Source organism: Podarcis gaigeae (assembly GCF_964106915.1).
Source record: "Podarcis gaigeae genome assembly, chromosome: 2".
In the NCBI taxonomy this organism is placed as follows: domain Eukaryota; kingdom Metazoa; phylum Chordata; class Lepidosauria; order Squamata; family Lacertidae; genus Podarcis; species Podarcis gaigeae.
Window position 1 is genome coordinate 69,448,145 of NC_139679.1, and position 23,494 is coordinate 69,471,638.

At 47.5% G+C, this 23,494-nt stretch overlaps 1 protein-coding gene across 3 annotated transcripts; it reads left to right on the forward strand.

Moving 5' to 3' along the window:
* The first annotated feature begins 698 nt into the window (after positions 1–698).
* On the forward strand, positions 699–20,319 carry TSPAN17 (tetraspanin 17). Of its 3 annotated transcripts, none has more exons than XM_083726322.1 (8): positions 699–841; positions 11,090–11,140; positions 14,337–14,483; positions 15,614–15,784; positions 16,907–17,032; positions 17,679–17,726; positions 18,097–18,213; positions 18,759–20,319. In XM_083726322.1, the coding sequence occupies exons 1-8, from the start codon at positions 806–808 to the stop codon at positions 18,822–18,824; spliced, it is 762 nt and encodes a 253-aa protein (XP_083582448.1). In that variant the 5' UTR covers positions 699–805; the 3' UTR covers positions 18,825–20,319. The 3 variants fall into 3 exon arrangements, with proteins under 3 accessions (XP_083582448.1, XP_083582447.1, XP_083582446.1); XM_083726321.1 differs by having other exon boundaries at positions 708–892; XM_083726320.1 differs by lacking the exon at positions 699–841 and adding an exon at positions 8,698–10,113 and having other exon boundaries at positions 10,452–11,140.
* Positions 20,320–23,494: the final 3,175 nt, after the last annotated feature.

Consider the following 23,494-nt stretch of genomic DNA (forward strand, 5'->3'; position numbering starts at 1 on the left):
TGTAGATGTCATATAGATGACACTAAATCAGCTGACGTACACATAGATTCAAAGCTACATTAAAGGCTTTAATTTAAAGCCAGGGGTGGGCAAGCCTGTATTCTTACCTCATGTGCTGCAGCAGTGTTGAGCGTCCTTTTACAGTAAATGGCGCATAGTATCTAAGGCCAGCCAAGTTATTTTACCTGAGGAGGGAAATCCCACAAGCGCCTTTCTCTCCTCCCTGGCACTAGAGGTGCAGCAACAATAAATTTAATAACCCATAATTTGCTGCCCTTCCTTCCATGACACCCCAAATCAGCTTGCGTGAGGGACTGCTGCCTCTCTATGCCCAAGGGCAGGGCCAGCCTTGTTTCTGAGGTAATGTGTGTGAAAAGTGTGGAGCACTTATACCGCGCTATGTTAAGTATTTATTACCAAAAAAAACCCAACAACCCAGGTCATGCAAGTCTAGGTTCCTGTTCCCTCCAAGTCAGAGGTAGGTAGGTAGGTAGGTAGGTAGGGGTGTGTGTGTGTGTGTGTGTGTGTGTCTCTCTCTCTCTCTCTCTCTCTCTCTCTCTCTCTCTCTCTCTCTGCCTGTCTCTTTCTCTGTCTCTGTCTGCCAGTTCTGCATGCGCGCGCACAAGCAGCAGCCTACCCGCCGCTCCCGGAGCCTGGCTCTGCAAGCGACAGCGGCCTCTCCTTTCCTCTAGGGGGCGGGCTAGACGGGGCGGAGCGGCGGCGGCGGCGGAGCTGCTGGGCCGCTGGCTGGCGGGCGGCATGGGGCTGTGAGCCGGCCGGGCAGCGCCCAGGCCCCGCGCCCGCCATGCCAGGCAAAGCCCAGCACTTCCAAGGTCCCCAGGTCAGCTGCTGCACCAAGTACCTGCTCTTCGCCTCCAATGTGCTCTTCTGGGTGGGTGAGCGAGCGGGCGCGCGCGGGCGCGGGACGCGGCCCGCCTCGAGGCGTCGGGGGCGCGCGGTGGGGAGGGGGCTTGCGCCGCCCGCTTCCCGCGGGGGTGCCGAACTAGGAGTGGGGCGTGGGGGTGGGGGAGAGACGGACGGGTCTCCCCTTATTTTCGGCTGCAAGGTCCGGGCCTGGCTCGGGGGTCGCTGGCCTGCCGAGAAGCAGAGGGGGCTCTCCCTCTCCCCTCACCCTCCTTGCGGCGGAAATAATGGAGAGCCGTCTCTCATTTTAAGGGTGCTCCGGTGGAGAATCTGCAGGAAACTGAGCTTGGTACGGGGGTGGTGGTGGGGTGGGAAAGGTTCCTTCTTAGGAGCGCCCTTTCCCTGCGACGAAGACGCTTCCAGCTAGGGATGGTGATTATACCTGGTTTGGTACATGAATGTGCGAAGCTAGACTGTGATCCCTGTAATCCTCTTTCTCTGTCTCTGTATTGTCTGACCGGCAGCATTATACACTGAGCTTTTTGTATGCAGAGTATGTGCTCTTCCCAGATTCTTCCTCCTGGTAATGCTCAGCTGTATTTATTGCCAATAGAGTGTCATTCCCTTGCCCCCCACGCAAAAAAAGTTATTCTCTGGCTCAGAAGGTTAGAAGAAATTCTGTGCATGTGTGAACAGTGTGCAGCAAACCAGGTGTCCAAAGTCAGCTGCTTTGAAGGCACGTGTGCCAATGTTCTTTAACTACTTACTGTTGGTGAAACTCCTGCTGAGGGCTTCTTGCATTGGTTGGTTGCCCCTCATCCAACTTAACCCCCCCTCTTCTTGTTCTCAGGTGTGTTTGTTGGGAAGGGTAGTTGCCTTTGCAAGCTGCCATCCAACAAAACTACAGTTCCCAGGGAGCAACAGGATGATCTGAGTGCACCCAGTGCCATCAGGTCACACGTGCCACCATTGTGAGCTTGACTTGGAAAGAACTTGCATGTAATGCCTTGGTTCTCTTCCATGAGCGGAAAAGCATCTTCCAGTCAAAGAAGGGCTCTTTATGTCATGATGGCCAACATGGATGGCTTTAAAACAGAAGCAGACAAGTTCAGAGAGAATAAGACTGTCGATAGTAACTACTCGGAAACGCAGTTGGGGAAGAGTTTTGTTGTGCTCAGATGGGCTTCCCGTAAGGATTTGCACAGCCACTGTAAGAACAGGATGCTGGACTTGATAGGCCATTGATCTGGTCCAACAGAGCTCCAAATCTGATGAGCTTTTCCTAAGCGTTCTCTGATAAATCTTGTAAATACCATGGTCATTTGAGACAAGGGGAACTTAGCCACCCCTGCTTTCAGCCTCCACTGTTCTTGCTTGCTTCACCACCCTCGGCAAAGGAAGTTGTGCTATGGGAAGGTGCATCCATCTGCTGTTTGTTGTATCATATGCTTGTGGTTTACCAGTCGCAGCACTGAGACTCCCTGCATCTGTTTGTTTGTGGCTTTTGCCATTGACTGACATAACCCCCAGAAGGCATTGTGGTAAAGATGGGAGTGTCCTGCGATGCTAGACACCAGACTTGCCCTCTGACTCATTTACCACAATATTGTGCTAACAAGTGCATTTTCTATATAAGCCGATGTTGTGGGTTTAGTTATGGTAGTTTGTGTCTGATTATGACAATACCTATGTACAGTATTCTTGTTGTAAAATTGTTCTTAACAGGGGGAATAGGCCCAGAGGGGAAGCCAATTGCAGCAGGACTGTTGTTTTTACAGGGAAGTTATCCCAAATCCCAAATACATATCATGGTGGTGCAAGCAAGTTACTCCTTTGGAAATGCAAAAGAACTTTGCTTCCAGCTATAATCTATAATGAGACTTGGGTATGCTTCAGAAGTGACAAAACTCTTACACAGAAAATGCTTCCATACAGGAGACATTGTGAAACTATCCCCAGAATGCGTACACTGCATATACATCATACTGAAGAGCTGCATATGTGCACATTCACATGTGATGGTCTACCCCATGGGTAGGCAAACTAAGGCCCGGAGGCTAGATCTGGCCCAATCACCTTCTCAATCTGGCCCACGGATGGTCCAAGAATCAGCGTGTTTTTACATTAGTAGAATGTGTGCTTTTATTTAAAATGCATCTCTGGGTTATTTGTGGGGCACAGGAATTCGTTCATCACCCCCCTAAAAAAAAATATAGTCTGGCCCCCCACAAGGTCTATGGGACAGTGGACTAGTCCCCTACTGAAAATGTTTGCTGACCCCTGGTCTACCCTAGATTGCATTGCCTTCTGTTTTGCCCACAAGACAGCTTTCCATGTTGTCACATTTGAAGCTGGCTTGTTTTGACCCGCTGTGATTGTTCCAACCTCTACGTTTGGGAGTGAAAATAAACACAGTGTTATTAAGTATGCCTACAGTTTCCAGGGAAGCTGGGATTAGCTAGAGTTGCTTCCCTTATCATATTGCCTGCCCTGATGGGCATTGGACTCCTGCACTTCCTGTACAGTGAATGTTGCTGTTTGTGAAATATTTATTTATTTTAAAAATGTCTCTGGAATAGTACTCTCTGGGCAAGGCCACACGATGCAATTAAAGATGAAAACCTGCATAAATAATAAAATCACAAAAGCAACTATTAAGTCAAGATCATAGGGTGGAGGAAGAAGTGAACCCAAAATTTCTCCAGATTAAAAATTCCTTCAAGCTTATCTGAAGGGAAAATGGTAAGGTCTTGACATGTTTTCTGAAAACCAGTAAGAAGGATGACAGATAAACCTCTTGGGGCAGGGAGTTCTACACTTGGGTACCGCCAGAGAAGATCTAGATCAGGGGTGGGGATCCTTTCAGCCTCCAGGTGTTGCTGAACTACAGTTCTCAGCAGCCCCAGCAAGCACAGCCAATGGTCAGGGATGATGGAAGTTGTGGTCCAGCAACATTTGGATGGCCACAAATTCCGCATTACTGACCTAGATCTTGCAGGTGACTAGATCTACCTCAGGTGGCTGGGGGCATTCACAACTGATTCTCCTTGGATGATCTATATGTGCAAGGTAGTAGGAAGCATTCCTTCAGATAAGAACATCTGGTTCATGCAACAGCCGGGACTTGTTTCAACCTGTTGAAGGATAAGGGTGAGTCATGTCTGATATTTTGATAAGGCAGACAACCTGACAGAGTGATCCAGAAATGGGCTGTGCAAAGGTACAGATGCTGTTGTTTAGAAATAAGTTTCCTTGGGTTTTGTGAGTGCTTTGCTTATCCAGAGTTTACTTAAATCTTGGTGTGTTTACAAACCTGTAAGTTTGCCAGATACTGAGTTGGGCTGTTGTTCTATCTAGCCCAGTACAGTACTATCTACTGTGACTGGCAATGGCTCTCCAAGGGTGAAATATTTCCCAGCCTTGGTACCTGTGATCCTTTCACCTGGAGAAGCCACGGATTGACTTACTGTTTACAAAGCATGTACTCAGCCACTGAGTTATGCTTTCTTTCCAGGTGTCCTCCAGATGACGTGTTTATTGAGCATTCATCCTGATTTGCTTGCACAAAGCTTATGCGGAGGTTAGATCATACCTTGTTTTTACGGGGCGGTTATACAACAAGGAACGTTCATCTTGATTTGCTTGTGGGTTGTTTACATGTCTTCCTGTGCTTCATTCATCCCCTACGTTTCGGTGCATTTTCCTGCCAACCAACCACAAAGTCCATTTTTTAAATTTCCAAAGTGGATTTGCTCTGCAAGGGACAGCAGCCTTTTAATCCGCTTTAATGGCACAAACCCAAAGTTCCGGTATGCACCTGAATCCCTTTCACAGAATAGTAACCATTTGGAAGCCACATCAGTTAATTCAATTTCTTTTAGTTAATTGACTTTTCTGCTCTTGGCCCCTTCCATTTTGCACTGTGGGTTTTACAGGTCATTGTGTACCATGGCCAATTCCAGCTCTCTCACGCCATTTCCATGCTTCTGGAATATGACTGCCTGTATACAACAAGGTTAGCCAACAGAGTGCTTTTAAATGTTTTGGACTGCAACTTCCATCAGCCCCAGCCAGCATGACCAATGGCCAGGAGTAATGATAGTTGTAATTTAAAAGCATCTGGATGGCATCATGTTGGCTAGCCCTGTTGTATACAAACAGTTCTGTTCCAGAGACAGTGTGGTAGCTTGCATTGTCCATGGTACACAATGACCTCCAAAACCCACAGAGACTAGCTGAAAAGGGGGAAATGCAGTACAGGACACTCTCAACTTACTTTCAGAAATAGTGTGTAAAGCCAAAACTGAGTTCAATGTCAGGTGGGATTGCTAAAGTACTTTTTCCTGGATGCCCGCTCCCTTTCTATTTTTTATTTTTGCCAAGCACGTAAAGCTGAATGGACACATGCTAAAGGCACATAAGCTGCGAGTTACCAGTACTTTTACGTTACCTTCTGTGTGTACACAACCCTAATCAGTGTCCCCTCTAGGTAGGCTGATGTCTTAACTATCTCCATTATACACTGATAGAATTTTGGTGCTGGCTGCTGCATTTTGGGGGCACACAACGAAATGCCTGGCAAAGTTCCAAATGCAATAGCCCCTGGTCCTGAAAACTTTTATTGGCTTTTCATGAAGTCAGATCAAGGGGTACTCATGCTGGGTCGAAACAGAGAGCCAAATACTTCAGTGGAATTTTTCTTTGAGTTCCCAGTTGAAGTGCTTATTAGGATATTGTGGGGTGTGCGTAAGCAGCGGGTGTGTGGGTTGGGACTGAGAGCTTTTATTGGCATGACAGGACCTCCCAGCTGTGTATTATGCAAGTTTGATTTGTGTTGCTTCCAGAACCTTGATCTTTTTCTCTAGGAAGGGTTTACTTGTCTATCACAATACCTTGTTTGATCTGTCTCCCACCCCTTTTCCTTCTTCTCTCCAGAAGAAAAAGCATAAAAAACCAGAGAGGGAGGAGAAATCACCATAAATGAGACACAAAGAGGATCACCTGGGTATGAGTATTGCATCAGCAAAAATGGTTCAATAGAGAAGGTTGGCATGGGAGAATCAGATTCACTCCTTACATCAGTTAATGCAGGATTTGGGGAAATTGTATCTCCTCAGACCTTTTTGTCTGCATTAGCTTGCCTGATGGAAATTGAGAGATAAAGATAACTAAAGATGAATGCTTATCCTTTCAGAGTCCTAGTGTATTTGAAACATTTTTGCTCCCCTCTTTAGCCAAAGAAGCTCCCCACGTGGCTTACAAAAAACTGTGGTAAGACATTTGCTTGCCTCAGACTTTAAATCTAAAAGGCAAAACACACAAAGAAAAAGGGATGAGGAGGGAGGAGGCCTTGGGCACCAGTTCTTAAAGTTATTGTTCTTATAACACAGTTACTTAGTTCTATTTGTGTAGATTTTAGCTGTGTAAGAGAGCAACTGCTCTTTGGAAAAAACTCTTTTCCTTCCCCCACCACTCATCAAATCTGGCAGCTAAGCAGGTAACACGCAATTCACCCAGGTTTAGCTGTCGGAACTCAGTGGCAGCTGAAATCTGCATTGAGGGCAGGACTTGATGGAGTTGCCCTCCCTTGCTCATGTAATGGTGATTAAAGAAGCCATACTTCATTGTATTATTACCTAGTCCTGTTGTTGTTGTTGTTTAGTCGTTTAGTCGTGTCCGACTCTTCGTGACCCCATGGACCAGAGAACGCCAGGCACCTAGTCCTAGTGGGTGGCAAATTGATCTTCTGAACAGGATTTGTTGCTGGCATCAATCTTTGCTTTGGAGATCTTTAAGCTATAGCATCCATCATCTTAGGTCAGAAGGTGGTAGAAATAGCAAGATTGAAGTGTCCAGGTTGACATTGAGGGATAAGGTTGTCCAGGATTGTAGGGTGAACCATAAGCAGCACCCTGGAAGGCCTTGTGGCTACAGGCCAGGATGCTATTTTTTAACAAGCTAAAGTCATCATTACAGTCGTACCTTGGGTTGTCCAACAGAATCCATTCCAGAAGTCCATTCGACTTCTAAAATGTTCGCAAACCAAAGCACGGCTTCCGATTGGCTGATTGGCCCCAGAAACAATGGCAACAGCCAAAACAAACGTTTGGCTTCCAAAAAAACATTCTCAAACCGGAACACTTGCTTCTGGGTTTGCGGTGTTCGGGAGCCAAAATTTCCATGTTCCAAGGCATTTGACAACCAAGGTATGACTGTATTGGCTTTTGTGTAGTCAGTAGTGTATTTGCATGAGTCCCAAAGTAGTGACAAATTAGCATTACCAAACCAGGGCAAAGTTTTTACAACAGTGACTTGATTTTCGAAAGTCACTTTGTAATGCTTTTACTGTGCCAAAAATGTGTCAGGAATTGGGCCTTAGCCGAGATGGATCTGAATAGCCCTAGCTTTGCCCAAACTCTGCTTGTCTTTGTCTGAGGCATGCAAAATCATTGAGAGACTTTGGCAGGCCAGATGTGAGGCTGGCTTTAGGCAGAGGGCTGGTTCGGATGTAATGATCACAGCTTAATAAACCATGATTTATTAAGCCAAGAATGAGTTCTCTGCTTCCTCCTCCTTTAGTTCACAGGCTACACTTATCCTGTCCTGATTTGTTAAACATTGAGCCACAGGATATGATCCTAGTTGTTGCGATTAAACCACAGTTTCCCTGTTCACATGCAACAGGAAACTGCAGTTTAAACAAACCATGATAAAAAGGTGAAGTCCTCATGCAGGGTTGGCGGGCTCAGGCATGATGCTAGTTCTTGGCTTAATACACCTTGTTTTATTAAGCCAGAATCTTTCCGTCTGAATGGGCACAAAGTTAAACAGTACTCTGTGTACTGATGTTGCTTCTTTTGCATATCATCAACTCCATGTTGGAGCATCCCCGGAGCTCCTGAGCCCCTTGTCTCCCATCACATAAATTTCCTTTGTGGCACCTACATGCAGCTCCCCACAGACAGTGGGGTAAGCATGCAGCAATTGCCCTAGGAAAGTGGCAGGGCCTTATTTGTGGGCAAGGGGAGAGCTCTGATCAATGCTGCTGCTGTTTCAGGAACGTTCCAACTCCTACCACGGGAACAGAGCAGCCATTGTCTGCACTGTGCCAGGCTTTGAATTGCTCCAGACGCTGTGTCTCCAGCCTTCTGTTTTCCAAGACTGGCAAGCCAGGACCCATATCGGGGGTGGGGGGTGGCCTGTTAGTGTCAGTGGGACTGGAAAAGTGTGGCAATTCAGTGCGTTCTATCCTGCAGTGGTGTACAGTTGGCCTTGTAAGATCTCTCTCAGAAAGAGAAGTTGATCCCCTTTATTAAGAGTCTCAATTAGGTGTTGGCTCCAAGGGTGCAGGGCAGGGAGATATTCTACATCAGGGGTGGGAAACCCTTCTCATCCTCTCATGCACAAAGCATCAGTGGGAGGTCCGAGAAGCAAACATTGGCAGAGCAACTCATGTACATTTTACCTTTATTTGGCTAGACTAGTTTCTACAGGCATTCTACATGCCCCATCTCTATCCTCCATCCGGACAAGCAAGAGGATTTATCAGAGTTCAGGGACACATTCCAGCCAGGCAAAAACCCTCAGGGTGTGAAGTAGGCCCATTGAGGGGTGTGGGCTGAGGGGAGGGAAAGCCAGATAGCGAGACCTAGAAGGCCACATTCAACCCTGAGCCCTGAGGTTCCCCATCCCTGGCCTAGATGTTTCATTCAGAGTGGGCCTCCTCTTAGCTGGGGAGATGGCGGTCTTGGGATTGAGGCACACAGGAAGTAGCTGCTGCTCCATAACAAATTCATGGAGGAGAAGGCTGTCAATGGCTACTAGCCACAAGGGCTATATTCTGTCCCCTCTGTCAGAGGTAGGAGGCTTCTAAATACCATTTACTGGACCACAGTAGTGGGAAAAGGGCTGTTGCCTTTATGTCCTGCTTATGAGATTCCTGAATTTGATTGGTGAATGTGAGGAACAAAGATGATGGACAGATGGCCTTTTGTCTCATCCAGAAGGCCTGTTCTTAATTGTGTGAATTTTGTGCTCTCCAATTGCTCCTACTTAATAGGTACAGCAATTGCTTTCTTGCTGCGTGTTCTGAATGGGTACCTAATGCTGTAATATATCCATCAGACATCCGGATCCAAGGATATAACAGTGGCCGCAGTTTAGATTTGTAAAACTGTACATCCTGGGCTCCATGTTTGGAAGTTGCATTTCAGAAATACTCAAAAGCATGTGGTGCCCCTGTCTTCCTCTGTTACATTCTGAAGTTTGGGAAATCAAAGAGTCATTTTGCGAAAAGGATCTTTAAAAAACAAAACAAAAGCAGAGCATGTTTTGAGCTGAGCTTCTCTCACTCAAAGTTCCAGTCTGCTAGTCATGACCTCCATACCTCTTCCCCTTTGTTCCTGACTCACCCTTCCCCTGTCTCAAGATGCGGCAGTGAGATGAAATGAAACCTAATTCCTTACCCAAAACCACAAATCAACTGCTGTCCTAAACACACACTAGGGAGTAAATCCCTCTGGACAAAGTGAGGCCTACTTTAGAATAAAGATGCATAGGGTTGTGTTGTCAGTTATGCAATGGAAATAAAAATGCTGAGTGTGTGAGAGAGGGAATATGAAATGTTTCCACTTTCAAAATTTAGGTTTTTAGAATTTTTTTCCAGGCAGGATATAGGCTGATTGTTAGGTTCTGGGGATCTGATTGTTAGGTTCTGGGGCTCGGATCAGAAGAGGATACACACTGTTTTGGTCCTGCTGATCCTCTAACCAAAGTCCACTGAAAGGCACTATCACTCCTAGGGATGGATTCAGTTAAGTTCATGCACCCATAGGAGCCAACACAGCAGAGTCCTGCTAGTGCAACGGGACTTCCTCCTTGCACTTCCACCCCACCCGCCATTGGCTCTGGAGAACCACCAGAACAGCACAAAGCGGGAGGAGAGGGGGAATCGTTCTGTCAGGCAAGCTGAGATGCTTGCGTTGATGGAACAATTAGAAGAGCACAACGCTGAATTCTTCCCGCAGTCTCAATCATGCTGCCATGCCTGGGAAATGCCATGCATTGCTAATGAGTTGCAGGTGGCTGCAGTGCTTAGAAGTGGGCATGCATTGGGGAGTAGGTGCTGGAGAGACTGGAGGTCCCGTTGGTGGGGTGGAATGCAGTTCCTTGGCAACATCTTCACCTAGTCTGGTCCTCACTGATCCCCTGCATCTAGGGGAACTTGAACATACCTTGTCAAGTCTTAAGGTAAAGGTAAAGGGACCCCTGACCATTAGATCCAGTCGTGGCCGACTCTGGGGCTGTGGCGCTCATCTCACTTTACAGGCCGAGGGAGCCGGTGTACAGCTTCCAGGTCATGTGGCCAGCATGACTAAGCCGCTTCTGGCAAACCAGAACAGCGCACGGAAACGCCGTTTACCTTCCTGCCAGAGCAGTACCTATTTATCTACTTGCACTTTGACATGCTTTCGACCTGCTAGGTTGGCAGGAGCAGGGACCGAGCAACGGGAGCTCACCCCGTCACAGGGATTTGAACCGCCGACCTTCCAATCAGCAAGTCCTAGGCTCTGTGGTTTAACCCACAGCGCCACCCTAAAAACTTCAAGCCGTGTGGAGGATGATAGAAGATGAATACTTCTTTATGTTATTTCTCAGCAGTTTGTGCAGTACTTGGGAGATTGCTGTGTGTTTTGCATGGGAGGTAAATGGTGAAGTGGATCCTGGTAGACTTATTACCCACTGCGTTACACGACATCTTTAGGAGAAGAAAAGGCTAAGGAGTAAACCTTACACAAATCCAGAATGGGGTCCCTAAAGTGGTTGGATGGCTCCTTGTACACTTCTTTCCGGCAACTCCTGCAGCCAAGCTGGTACCAAATGTATTGCTCTGCTTTTCTTTGGACCGCATCAGCAAGGCCAAGAGGCGGGTCTTGTCATCTGGGCAGTCCAGGACCTCCATACACACTGCCCAAGGGAGGCCACTTCAGTGCTGCTAATGCAGCAGGAAGCAGCCATTACGAGTTACTGGTCTCTGCAGCTGCAGCAGGCACTGTAATTCTCCAGTGGTTTATCTTCATCCCCAGAGGCGCACTCCATTGTCTCTTGAGACAGATGGATGCCAACAATGCAACAGATTTGGTGCAAAGATTCCTGTATTGTGTGTAGGGTGTCTCCTCCTCCTTGCTGTGTTCTCCCTAACACTGTGCTCTTTCCTCTTTTTCAGTTGCTGGGGGCTGCCTTCCTGGCCATTGGTCTGTGGGCCTGGGCAGAAAAGGTAAGTGTGGCTGCTGCCTTGGACCATAGTAATGATGAATTTTCTGGCTGGTGCTTTTTAATGTTTTCACTGGCGTTCAGGATTATAGATGGCTCTGGTACTCTTAGCTGTGGCGTTAGGTTCCTGAAACGAACATGCCTGTAAACTAACCCAGGTTCTGCAAGTAAGTAGCTTATCCCCTCTGACTAGGTGAAGAGGACAAGTGATTGACAGGCCTCTGCCTCTGAGCGCTTTGTCGCACATAGCTGTGCTGCCAGCTCTTGACAAGTGAGCTGAGGTAACCAATCATTTTCTTCCAGCCGGCAAGGATACTCTAGTTCACCAGTGAGCGACGTTTGTTAGAAACACCAAGGAAGGGATTCAACATTGCAACTTCTCTGATGCGTCTGTCAGCACAAGCATTTCTGCTTGCTGGGTGAAATTATCTCCCCTCTCTTCCATGCAGTGTTCTGGGGACCCTGACCCTCCAGAGTGGATCTGGGGGAGGTGAAGGTGGCGGGGGGGGGGCAGAAACCCCATTGCACTCTTGTAACCCCTTGCTCTGACTTCTGCTAGCATGCCAGGCTAGTTGGATCCAGGCCCCAGATCCTCTATTTCAGTGTTGGACTGAAAATACAGACTTGTGCAATGATCTTAAAACACACTTCTGGATGTAAGTTTCATAGGATCATAGATCTGTAGAGTTGGAAGGTATTTCTAGGATCATCTAGTTCAACTCCCTACAATGCAGGAATCTTTCTCCTAACATGGGGCTTGAAATAAGTGTTCCTGTTTTCCAGGTAAAGTAGGTGGTATTCAGCCATGTTTTACTAAAAGTAGGGCCACTGAAATTAATGAACATTACTAAGTTGCACCTATAAATTTCAGGAGGTTGACGGAGTAAAACTTAGTTGAATACCATCCAGTGGGAGGAATTCACCATAGAGCTATGGCAGTCATTCTGCAGGGTCTCTCAATACCCCCTTGAGCCTTTTTTTGGGGGGGGGTAGGGGTAAAGCCCCAAAGCACTAGAAGGAGCACTTGTGCTGGCTTCCACTAACGAGACTTGTTAGTTGAATCCTGCCCAGTATCTTTGTGGTGCCAGCTTATACATCAAATTGAATTTCCAAGTTTCAAGTCCTTATCAGGTATACAGCAGGCCTATGTGCAAACTGAGGACTTCAATACCAGGTGACAGGTTGCATGTTTGAAATGAGCTGTCTGTCAGAGTTTATGACCACAGATGGGCCTTTCATATGGCATGACATTGCCTCAAATACGGTGCTTTTCAGTTGAGTAGGCTCAGGCTGCCCACTGTTGAAAAATCAAGGGATGTGCCTGCATGTGTTTACTAGTCCTTTGTGAAGGTGATCGATTTAGGGTACACTGCAGTAATGCCTACTTCCATTCTTAGCCCTGGTCCCTTGTGTTACAAGCTGTTTTACCCATGTACAGCAGAGCTCCCACTCCGAAACATCACTTTTATTGTACTTGGCTCTGCAGGATAACTCCCCTGGGATTTACAGCAAATCCCTTCCTCTCCCTAGAGTCACTGCACATTTATACTGAGAGCCTCGTTTTCTTCACACCTCCCCTTCTAACCCCAGTAAACCATCCTAAACAGAATGTGTGGTGTCCTATCAATAAAGAAGAAATCTTGAGTCCTGTGACTTGTGAATTTCAGGTCCTAATGCTCAAAGAAGGATGCTGCTGTTCCTTGCAATGCTGGGAAAGGGTTGTGGGTAGCGGATTCTGTATCCCAGTGGTGGCTGACCTTTTTTTTCTTTTTGGTTCAATGGCCACATTTACCCTTGGCCAATCCAGTGGTGGAGGTGACCAGAACAGGGTTGGCCACTCCCTCTCTCACACACACTTTCACATGCACACTCACATGCAGGAGACCGAGAGGCACATAGTGTCCCTCCTTAGCTTATCCAGGCAGAGCAGCTGAAGAGGAGGGTTTACTGCCCTGTACTGTGTCCTCTTCAATCCCCCTGTTTTTTACTTCTGCCACCCAAATTGGCCACATCAGCCCCTTGAACTGGGGGTTAGCTGCTTCTCCTGTATCCCAAAGATGTAGGATGAGGTTAGAGCATAAGCATCAAGAGGTTGGAATCACCCAGCACCCTTTGAGCCTAGTTTAGACATAATTAGTAAACCATGGTTTGTTGTTACATCTAAGCGGGGACTCATGTCTCTTGTATCCAGTGGCTTTTGGGAAGCGCCAGCTCCTCTGAATCTAAATAATGGACACGAGAATGTAAGAATTCTTTTGATGCATCAAACCAAGGGTCCATCTAGCCCAGTAGCATCCTATTTCCTTCCAGCAGTGGCCAGCCAGGTGCTTCTGGGAGCTCCCCAGCCTTCAGCTGTTGTCCTTAGCACCTGCTGTTCAGAGGTATGCTGCTGCTGTCCATGGAGGCTCCATTTGTCTATAAGAACTAATATCCAACACTACGCTTATCTCCCATGAATCTGTCTAATCGTTTTAATGCTGTCTCAGCGAGTCGTTGCCACACACCCTAACCCTGTTGCTGTCCCTGGCCTGCAAGGTAGCTTCCATATAAGCCACAGGAGTAGCAGTGTTGGTGCATTACCACTAATATTACTATAAATTGCAATAAAACTCCTGTTCCGTGTGTGTCCATGGTGATGCGCTCCCTTGGAAACAGACTCCTGTCTTCCCCTGCTCTGCTCTTGGAACATGGCAAGACAAGAGATGGTCTCCTTTCTGCTACCTACTCCTCCATCTTCTCAGAGAGTATTTAGCTCTTCAGAGCAGGTACCACACCTGCCTTTCTCAACCTGGTGCCCCCTGCAGCTGTGATGGCTGGGGGTGCTGGGAGCTGGAGTCTGAAAGCATCCTGAGTTCACTGCATTGGGGAAGGCTGTGTTACATGATTCACAAAAGTGGGCTTAAATCAGCCACTTCCGCTTTGAAGAAAAAGCAGCCAGTTCCTTCCTGAGATTAGTCTCTCTCCCCACTCCTACTGTTTGACCCCAAAGGGGCAGTTTACTGTGCACAGCTCATATTTTTTTAAAGCTTCAATAACATAACAGGTAGTTTGACCTTCACTCTGTTACGATTATTACTGCTTGTAGTTAACCAGTGAATCATTTGCTGTAATAACTGTTGTGATTTACATGATCGTAGCATTAAAAGTGTTACACCATCAATGCTGTGAACTTGGGAGTCATCCATCCCTTCTCCCCGCAGGGCGTGCTTTCCAACCTGTCGTCCATTACAGATCTGGGTGGCTTTGACCCTGTCTGGCTCTTCCTTGTGGTCGGAGGGGTGATGTTCGTCCTGGGGTTTGCTGGCTGCATTGGAGCCTTGAGGGAAAACACTTTCCTGCTCAAATTTGTAAGTCTTTGGGTCTTCCTGCTTTCCCATTCTGGGTGGTGGGAGCTGAATAATGTGAGCTGGGCGCCTCTTGCTCAGATCTCAGCTTGGCAAAATGCAGCGCATCAACACCTAGGAGTGGGGTCCTTTCTGTCTCAGCCTCCTTGGGCCTTAGGAACTAATGCTGGAGCCTGGAGGGAGGCTGAGCACAGGCATTGCTGCACAAGGAGGGCCAACTGCAATCAAGGGTTCCCCTAGATAGTACAAGGAAGATCCCAGGGCAAGCTGGGGAAGGAACACTGGATCTAATACTTGGAATGGAAGGACTGAACAGGGAGGCAACATTTTTTGGGTGGGCTGTGGAGGTTAGAATGAGAAGTATGGTTGGGAATGAAACTGGAGTACATGCATTCTGTTCCTAGTGCTGCTGCTGCATTTTAACCTCTGTTACCTTCCTTTGGGGGAAATATCGTAATAACACCTTGATTTCCTTCTACTTCAGAAGTTTCAGAGGAAGTGGGAAGCACTAGTATTGAATATTAGCACAGCATTTTTAGGTTTTTGATATCTTAAAGGTCAAGGTCAAGGGACCCCTGACCATTAGGTCCGGTAGTGGCTGACTCTGGGGTTGCGGCGCTCTTTTCGCTTTCTTGGCCGAGGGACCCAGTGTACGGCTTCCGATTCATGTGGCCAGCATGACTAAGCCGCTTCTGGTGAACCAGAGCAGCACATGGAAACACCGTTTACCTTCCCGCTGGAGCAGTACCTATTTATCTACTTGCACTTTGACGTGCTTTCAAACTGCTAGGTTGGCAGGAGCAGAGACCGAGCAACGGGAGCTCACCCCGTCGCAGGGATTTGAACCGCCGACCTCCTGATCGGCAAGTCCTAGGCTCTGTGGTTTAACCCACAGCGCCACCCATGTCCCTTTTGATATCTTAGTGTGATTTAAGAGACACTTACTGTCTTTCTTACTCTTCTGTATTTATCATCTGCCTTAACAAACAAGTTCTCGGGGCAGCTTACTTCCCCTGTGAGATGTGACTATCTGATAAATGTGAGGGTGATCCTTATCCTGCAGCCATGCGCTGCCTGGACATCCCCAGGATTCCCCTGCCTTACTCTCTGACCTGTCTCTGCTTTGCCCTCAGTTCTCTGTGTTCCTGGGGCTCATTTTTTTCCTGGAGCTGACGGCTGGTGTCCTGGCCTTCATCTTCAAGGACTGGATCAAAGATCAGCTCAATTTCTTCATCAACAATAACGTCAAGGCCTACCGCGATGACATCGACCTGCAGAACCTCATAGACTTTGCTCAGGAATATGTGAGTCGTACGATCGCCCTGAGCAATCTGTTTGTTCTGGGGCTGGTGGAGTGTGAGGCACCGTGGTATAGAAAGACCCTGCTTGTGCACATGATAGTTTGTGAAGCCATTCTGGCCACTTGTGGAGATTCCAGTGCTGCTGGTTGGCCTGTTCTTTCTCCCCAAAGTTGTATTTTCTGCAGTCAGAAAAGAGATGGAAGAAACATAGGGAAAATGAAGGAGAACTGTGATGTGATGACAGTGTTAACATAGATACCTATGACAAGCGAGTGAGCAATGCATGGTGTTTCCAGATTAATAGGTACCCAGTGTAAAAGCATCCTCTGCGTCCCGTGGGATTAGAGTGGTAATGGTTACCAAGCACACACCAGAGCTGACTCTGCCATCTGGTGGCAGCTGATGAAGCTGCAGGGTAGCAGAAATGCTTCCTGCAGCCTGTATCTGAAAGTGACAGGGACTCTGTGCTGTCTTCCGTGAAAGGAATCATCCTATATAGCCAGGATTGGAAACCTCCTGCCCATGGGTCTAATTAGATCAGCTGGGCCTGTTACACTATTTTGCCCAAGCCAAGCCTAGGTTCCCTACACCTGACCTCATGTACAGAGTATGTAAAAATGCAGCTGGGGCCAAGGAGGTTTCAAAGCCCTGTGCACAATGCTCTGTTTGCGCTTATAAAGTGCAGCACACAGACCTGTGCAAGCCCTGCTGATCAGCTGATCGTAAACATGGGCAAAAGCAGGTCACGTGACACCATTGGGCTATCAGGTGATTGGCAGGTGGACAGTCCTACCCACCTTTCAAATTTAGGCTGCTGGGATGCAGAAGATAAGGATTCAGCCCATGGGTCAGATCCATTTCCCCACTCCTGCTGTGTAACATTTTGCCTTCCTTCCTTGTGACCACATCTGTCCATTTTGTCCATTATTGTACCTTACCCAATCTAGTTGTTGATGGACTCCCAACTCCCATCGACCCCAACCAGCATGGCCAAGTAGTCAAGAATGGCTGTAGCTGTAGTCCAAAACATATGGAGGGCACCCATTTGAGGAAGGCAGCATTGGTGTTTTTGTGGGTAATTGGTTGCTGGACACTTACGCTGGTTAAAACTGTCTCCCTGTACAGTGGTCTTGCTGTGGGGCTCATGGCCCTAATGACTGGAACCTCAACATTTATTTCAACTGCACTGACTCCAACCCCAGCAGGGAGCGCTGCGGGGTGCCCTTCTCCTGCTGTGTCAAGGACCCTGCGGTAAGGAGCTAAAAGGAGAAGGGTGGTGAATAGGCCTTAAATCTCAGGAACAAGGGTCTACAGCAGCGTTTCCCAACCTTGGGTTTACAGCTGTTTTTGGACTGCAACTCCCATCATCCCTAGCTAGGAAGACCAGTGGTCAGGGATGATGGGAATTGAGGTCCAAAAACTGCCAAAACCAAAGGTTGGGAAACACTGATCTACAGGATAGGGTGAATTCTTTGCTGCTCATTCGCTCCAAACCTATGGAGTGCTGAGACATTAATAGAGCAATTGCTCAAGTGTATGAATCATTGCCTAATGGCAGAGATGAGGAACCTGTGACCTTTGAGATGTTGTTGGACTCCCATCAGTTCCCACTTTTGGCCATGCTAGCCAAGAACATTTGCACCTAGCGTACATAGGAGGCCAGGTTAAAAATACAATGATCTGGATAGGCACAACTTTCTGTTTCATGAGCTATATTGGGTTGGGGGGGGGTAGATGGCGGAACCAAGGGCTGCAGCTGAGGTATTTGGGAAGGTGTGTCATGCAAAGCCAAGTGTTGGAGAGATTTAGGGGGCAAAGTAGTGAGACCTTTCTTGGGGAAGTGGTTAGAGAGCTTCCCAGTATAGTTTGATTAGCTTTGGGTCTGTTGTTTCCGCAGGAGGATGTTCTCAACACGCAGTGTGGCTATGATGTCCGCCTTAAACTGGTGAGAGCTGAGTTGGTATGTCTGGGCCCTGGGTGGGAGGAGCCAGGCAGATGTGCTTCCTAGAAGGCACATCATGGGACCAGGCACAACTGGCAATGGAACCAGTTAGCATTCTGGGTTAAGGGCAGAAATAATAAAGCAAGGGGTGGGCCCGTGCATGTTCTAAATGGGGGATTGTAGAAGTGAGACCAAGTGGCTAGGTTGGGGTGGGGTGGGACTAGTGGCCACAGAGCAAATATTATTTTTGCCACTGGGCACAGAGGATTGTAGCATTTTGGCTGAAGTGCTTCCCTCGTCTCTGGGCAGAAGATGGTTCTATGCATCCCTACTTCCAGAGCTGTTCACCTGCTTGCCTTTGCCTTCTCTGCAGGAGCTGGAGCAGCAGAGCTTCATCCATACCAAAGGATGTGCTGGCCAGTTTGAGAAATGGCTCCAGAACAATCTCATTGTGGTAGCCGGGACTTTTGTGGGCGTTGCGCTGCTCCAGGTATATAAGTTGCTGCTGCTGCTGCGAAGCTGAGGTGGTGGTTGTTTTTGCAGGATAAAGTGCCTCTGAACTCCATATTGTAAGCCAATAACCCACAAAAAAGGCATCCCGAACCCAAACCCACCCAAGGCTTGTACAGATACTTAAATTCACATGTTCTCTATTGTGCAAAGGGGCAGGGCAGGCAGGCATGCGCTTGTTAGCTCTGCCCCCTCTGTCGCATCCCCATTGCCAACCCCTTCGTCTTCCACACATTGGAAGGCAAATGTCTGCAGTGGGGATCCTGCTCTCACTCCACCTCAAACTGCCTTTTCTCTCCTCTGTGCCTGCCTCTCATTCTATTTGCCATTGTACTTCAAAGGCAAAACTGCCCAAGACTTCCCCCTCGCCCCTGTGAGTGGCAGTAATAATACTGAGTTGAGAGCTGTGAATAGATGGAATCAATATCCTTCCTGATGGTCCCAGCTTTGTATAGTGCTTGTGTGCATGTACTTAAGTGCTTCTCATTATTTTTAACGTACATCATCCTCAACCTTGTATTTCAGATCTTTGGAATCTGCATGGCACAGAACCTCGTGAGTGACATCAATGCCGTGAAAGCCAACTGGTGACACCAGAGCAAGGCCTGTGCTGCCTTCCATAGGCCCACAGCGCCCTCCACAGGACTGAAGCCGCAATCCTAGCCACAGGATGCCGCTGTGCCATTAACCAGCTGTTTTTGTGTGGGTAGCCAGCGCTACCAATATTAATGGCTCCCCGGCGCCCTTCCATATCGTCCTCTTCCTGGTTGGGGTGCACATGGCGTATGAGCTGTGGGTGGCCAATGTAAATAGTATTTATTATAGGACATTCTGGACAGGACTCCTTCCACCGCTACCCTCACTGCAATATTTGTGGAGCCAGGCAGCCTGTTGCACCTGCAGGCCAGAGACTCTGAAGGCCAAATGACACAGGGAGCTCTGGGGCTGATTGGTGCACAGGAACCCCAGGCGGATAAGGCACAGCCCCTGCGGCTTCTCGTTGGGAAGCTGGTTGGAACCACCATCTTGTTTCTGCTGCCTGGTGCAGCCCTGACATTTGTACCCTCCTTTAAGCCTCTACTTCTGGGAGGGGAAGTCTGTGGCTCATCTGACATTGTTGGACTCCAGCTCCCATCGGCCCTAGGTGGTGGGCAAGGAATGATGGGAGTTGTAGTCCTGCAACAGCAGGAGTGCCATGGGATCCTCATCCCTGCTGTACTTGAATTTTCTGTGCTCCCCTCTCTCCATCTGCTCAGGTCTCCTCTCTGTCGGGGGATTGGATTAGGAAGACACGAGGTTATGTACCCTGCTCTCCCCCCCCCCAATTGCAAACCAATATGACTGTTGGCTTATGTGGGTCACACTGTTGGTCTCTGCCCCCCCCCCTCTTAGGATCAGAATCCAGCCCAAAGTATTAAGCATAGGACAAGACCCGCTGCCACATCCCGTTTCCCATCACAACTCAGCCCTACCTGCTTTGTTTTCCAAAGGGTCTTCAGAGGCCCCGTTTTGGCAGCTATGCACACACAGGCAAAGCTGGACATGGGTTCAGCTGCTTCCCCCAAGAGAGAGAGCCAATCTGTACAAAAGCTGTGTTGGGTTTAAAGCACTGGAACACGGCTAAGACCTGCTCTGGCACAAAGAGTAAGACTATCTTGTGTATCAGAGAGAGAGAGAAACTACATGTTTCTTTATCTCCAGGCTTAGCTGGATTCACTTGTGTAAGAAATATGCAAACCTTTGTATGCAAGTCCATCTCCTTTCACGTATTTGTCTGTGGGACCCACAGGGAGCACTCCTGGCTAAGCTGAACAAAGTTTTGGCCTTGCCTGCACCTCGTGCTCTGTCCGCCCCACAAGCCCTGCAGGACCCCCACCCCCAGTGCTTCTTTGGGGGCCGGCTGGTGGCACTTCTGAGAGGGCACATGGTCGGGAAGGTGCATTTTGTTCTGCGCTTGGATTTGTTGTCATTTTCTTGCTCTTTCGGTTGGCATTCTTCCCTAATCCCCCTGGACTCTGCTGCTAACAGGACTGATCCGACCGTCTGGGATTTTGCTGTACCCAATAATAAAGCAACCCCTGCCAAATGATTGTTATGCTCATTTTACTCTAACCCCCACCCCCCAAAAACAGGATGGTCTTTGTGTTTAAGCAGTGATTTCTCTGCTGTTTTTAGGAGCATACAAAGCTGCCTTATACTAAACCAGAACTTTGGTCCATCTAGCTCAATATAGTCTACATCAGTTTCCCAAACTTGGGTCTCTGGCTGTATTTGGACTACATTTCCCAACATACCTGACCACTGAGTCCTGCTACCTAGGGATGATGGGAGTTGTAGTTCCAAAACAGCCCGAGGCCCAAGTTTGGGAAACTGGTCTACATTGACTGGCAGTTTCAGGCTTGCTCCACTCCCAGCCCTATTTGGAGATGCTGGGGATCAAACCTGCAAAAGCAAGTGCCCTACCACTGAGTTGTGGCCATTCTCTGTTTGCCGTGCTCTTGGCAAGGTTTCCCTCCTGTGTGAAGTGGGTGGCAGTGTCTCCTTGTCTTCCTCTCTACAGAAGACCTGGTGCTTTTTCTGTTGCAGTGTCAGCTTCTCTCCACATGGGGGTGCTCTTGGCTAGCTTTCCCCCATCAATTACAAACACAACATAGCTCTTGTGCTTATTGCTTGCGGCATAGGCAAATGTATGCTTTATGCAAAAGTTGGGGGGGGGAAGAGGGAGGTGCTGGTGGAAGCCTGATGCTGAGGCGGTTGCTGCCTGCTAGGGGTTTCCTGGTTACTGTCACCTTTGGCAGTGACAGTGGAACGGAAGGTTAGCAGCACTAAGAGAGAATTTGCAGAACTCAGTTAAAACAAGGGTGAAGCACTAAAACTGCTAGCATATTTGCCAAGCTAAACTGGTTTCAAATTGGATGGGGGACCACGTGTTGAGATTCCTGCATTGCAGGGGGTTGGGCGAGATGACCCTCATGGTCCCTTCTGACTCTACAGTTCTGAGAGTCTATGCATGATTATGTACTTCTCAGTAGCATCACCCCCCCCCCACGCATCCAGCCCTCTGAAAAAGGGGGGAAAGCTATTATGAAGCTGTCAGCGTTTATGAAAAGGAAAACTAACTACTGCATATGCAAAAGCTACAACCTATCCATCTTAATCTAGGGGGAAAGGATAACTTGCTAAGCAGATTTACTTTCAACTCAGAAAGTCTACGGCATGCTTGACTGTTTCAACACTTCTAAGGCATAGTAATACAAATATGCTTCTAGTCAAACTACAGGCTGCCATGTCAGATCACATCCGACTGCTCTTTCTACTTAGGATTTCTCACTCCATTCATTTGCATCTTGCTGCTTTTTCCAGTTTATTCTTTCCGCACTTGGTTATTTATGCTCTTTTCAGGTGAACTCTTACTCATCCCCTTATCTCCTTCAGCCCTGCTGCCAGTTGTACTCGGTTTTGCAATGCGGGATTCTCATCTGCAGTTATTTGGTGGCCCAAATAGGCAGGGGATTAAAATAAATTAATAAACCCACTTCTGCTGATGAACTGTTTTGGGGGTGCATCTTTGTTTGGTACAGACTCTTCCTTCTCAGTAATGTTTTTCTACATGCCTAGCTTTATCAACCACCCACCCATTTTTTTAAAAGCCTTCTGTAGTAGCTCACATTGTGCAGCACTCACTTTATACTGTGGCATTTGCAGTTGTTCTTTATATCTGAAAAGTTTTAAACTGTAGATTGGTTTGGTTGTCCTCTGTCCTATCTGCTGCTGCCCTGTCTCATTCTGCTTAAAGGAGAACAGTGTGCAGTGACAACTTGTATATTTGTCCATAGACATGAGATAAGCTAATTCTCTCTCTCTCTCTCTCTCTCTCTCTCTCTCTCTCTCTCTCTCTGTGTGTGTGGGGGGGGGGAGGGGGAGAGAGAGAGAGAGAGAGAGAAAAGAGAGAAAATATTCTCATTTGGGCTGCCAAGTAATAGCAGATGACAATTGCATGCTCCTGCTTTTACAGTCAATGTTGTAAGCCACTCAGAGATCTTTTTAGTTGTCAGGTGGTATACATAAAATAATACAAATCCCAGCAGGCTGCAAGGATATTTTAAGGCAACCTTCCCTAATCTGGTGTCTTTCAGATGTTTTGGACTATATCTCCCATCAGCCTCAGCCAGCACGGAAGACAGCTGACTTAAAGAAATAATACAAAGCGTAGTTGAAAATTAAATTCTAGAATGATGGCTGTGTTAGTCTGTGGCAGGACCAGAGTCTTGTGGCACCTTAAAGACAAAAGCTGCTATCCTGCCCTGTTTCCCAAGAGAAAGTGCTGCTGAACTCAATGGGGCTTGCTTTTGAGTATGTACAGCCTACTATTGTAGGCTGGAATTAACTTCATCAGATGCCTTATCCTTTTATACATCCAGGTGTATAAGAGAAAAAGCACACTTACAATGAAATGTAAAATATATGGTAATAATTCACGTAAAGCTTTAAAATATGCAAAATAAGCATTCACCTTTCACAACAGCAGTAATTGATGGGACATTGTCAAGTATGTAATGGGTAGTTTGCTATCGATAATTCTGAGCTCAGAAAGCAACCTTCACCTCCCCCACCCCTCCAAAAATCTGAAGCCACCCAAGTTGCAAAATATAAATGGAGCAGAGAAAAAAACAGGGAGGATGAAAAATGGTTTGATAAAGACCACACATGACACACACTAAAGAAGCATCTCTCATTTATAAATCTGATACAGTCATTGTCCACAGCGAAATGCGGCATCTTCACGACTCGTATCCTGTACCACAAAAGAAAGAAGATAAGCACATCAGGTGAAAGTTGGTGTTTGGAAGAAGTCCCCTGATACAAAGGAAGAATCAACCAGGAATAAATCCACAAGCAATTTAAACTGAGCTCAAGCTCATCCAGCGTCTCCAGAACTGTGGATAGATTTGGGGGAGGTGGGGAGGAAATGGTCTTTTAAATAAATATTTGTGTTAATTCAGTTGAAGAATGGAATTCAATAAAAGTTTAATACACTCCACTAATGCAATATAGTGGAGTGCGTACAGCTGGTTATATGTTGGTAACAATCTGTCATAGGCAGCAGTCATCCGGACTGTTTCTGGTCCATCTGGGAAGGGCCTTAGCTCTGCTTTTCATGCAGAAGCTCCCGGATTCAAGCCCCAAGATTTCTTGGTAGGGCTGGGAGGGACTCCTGCCTGAAATCCACTGCCTCTTTGTTGACAATACTGGGATGGATG

Bases quoted from the DNA above. Each gene is read 5' to 3' on its own strand.
- TSPAN17 (XM_083726320.1), top strand. From the start codon at position 10,982: ATGCCAACAATGCAACAGATTTGGTGCAAAGATTCCTGTATTGTGTGT. The intron at 14,484-15,613 runs GTAAGTCTTTGG...CTTTGCCCTCAG, and splicing joins ACACTTTCCTGCTCAAATTT to TTCTCTGTGTTCCTGGGGCT. The intron at 17,033-17,678 runs GTAAGGAGCTAA...TTGTTTCCGCAG, and splicing joins GCTGTGTCAAGGACCCTGCG to GAGGATGTTCTCAACACGCA.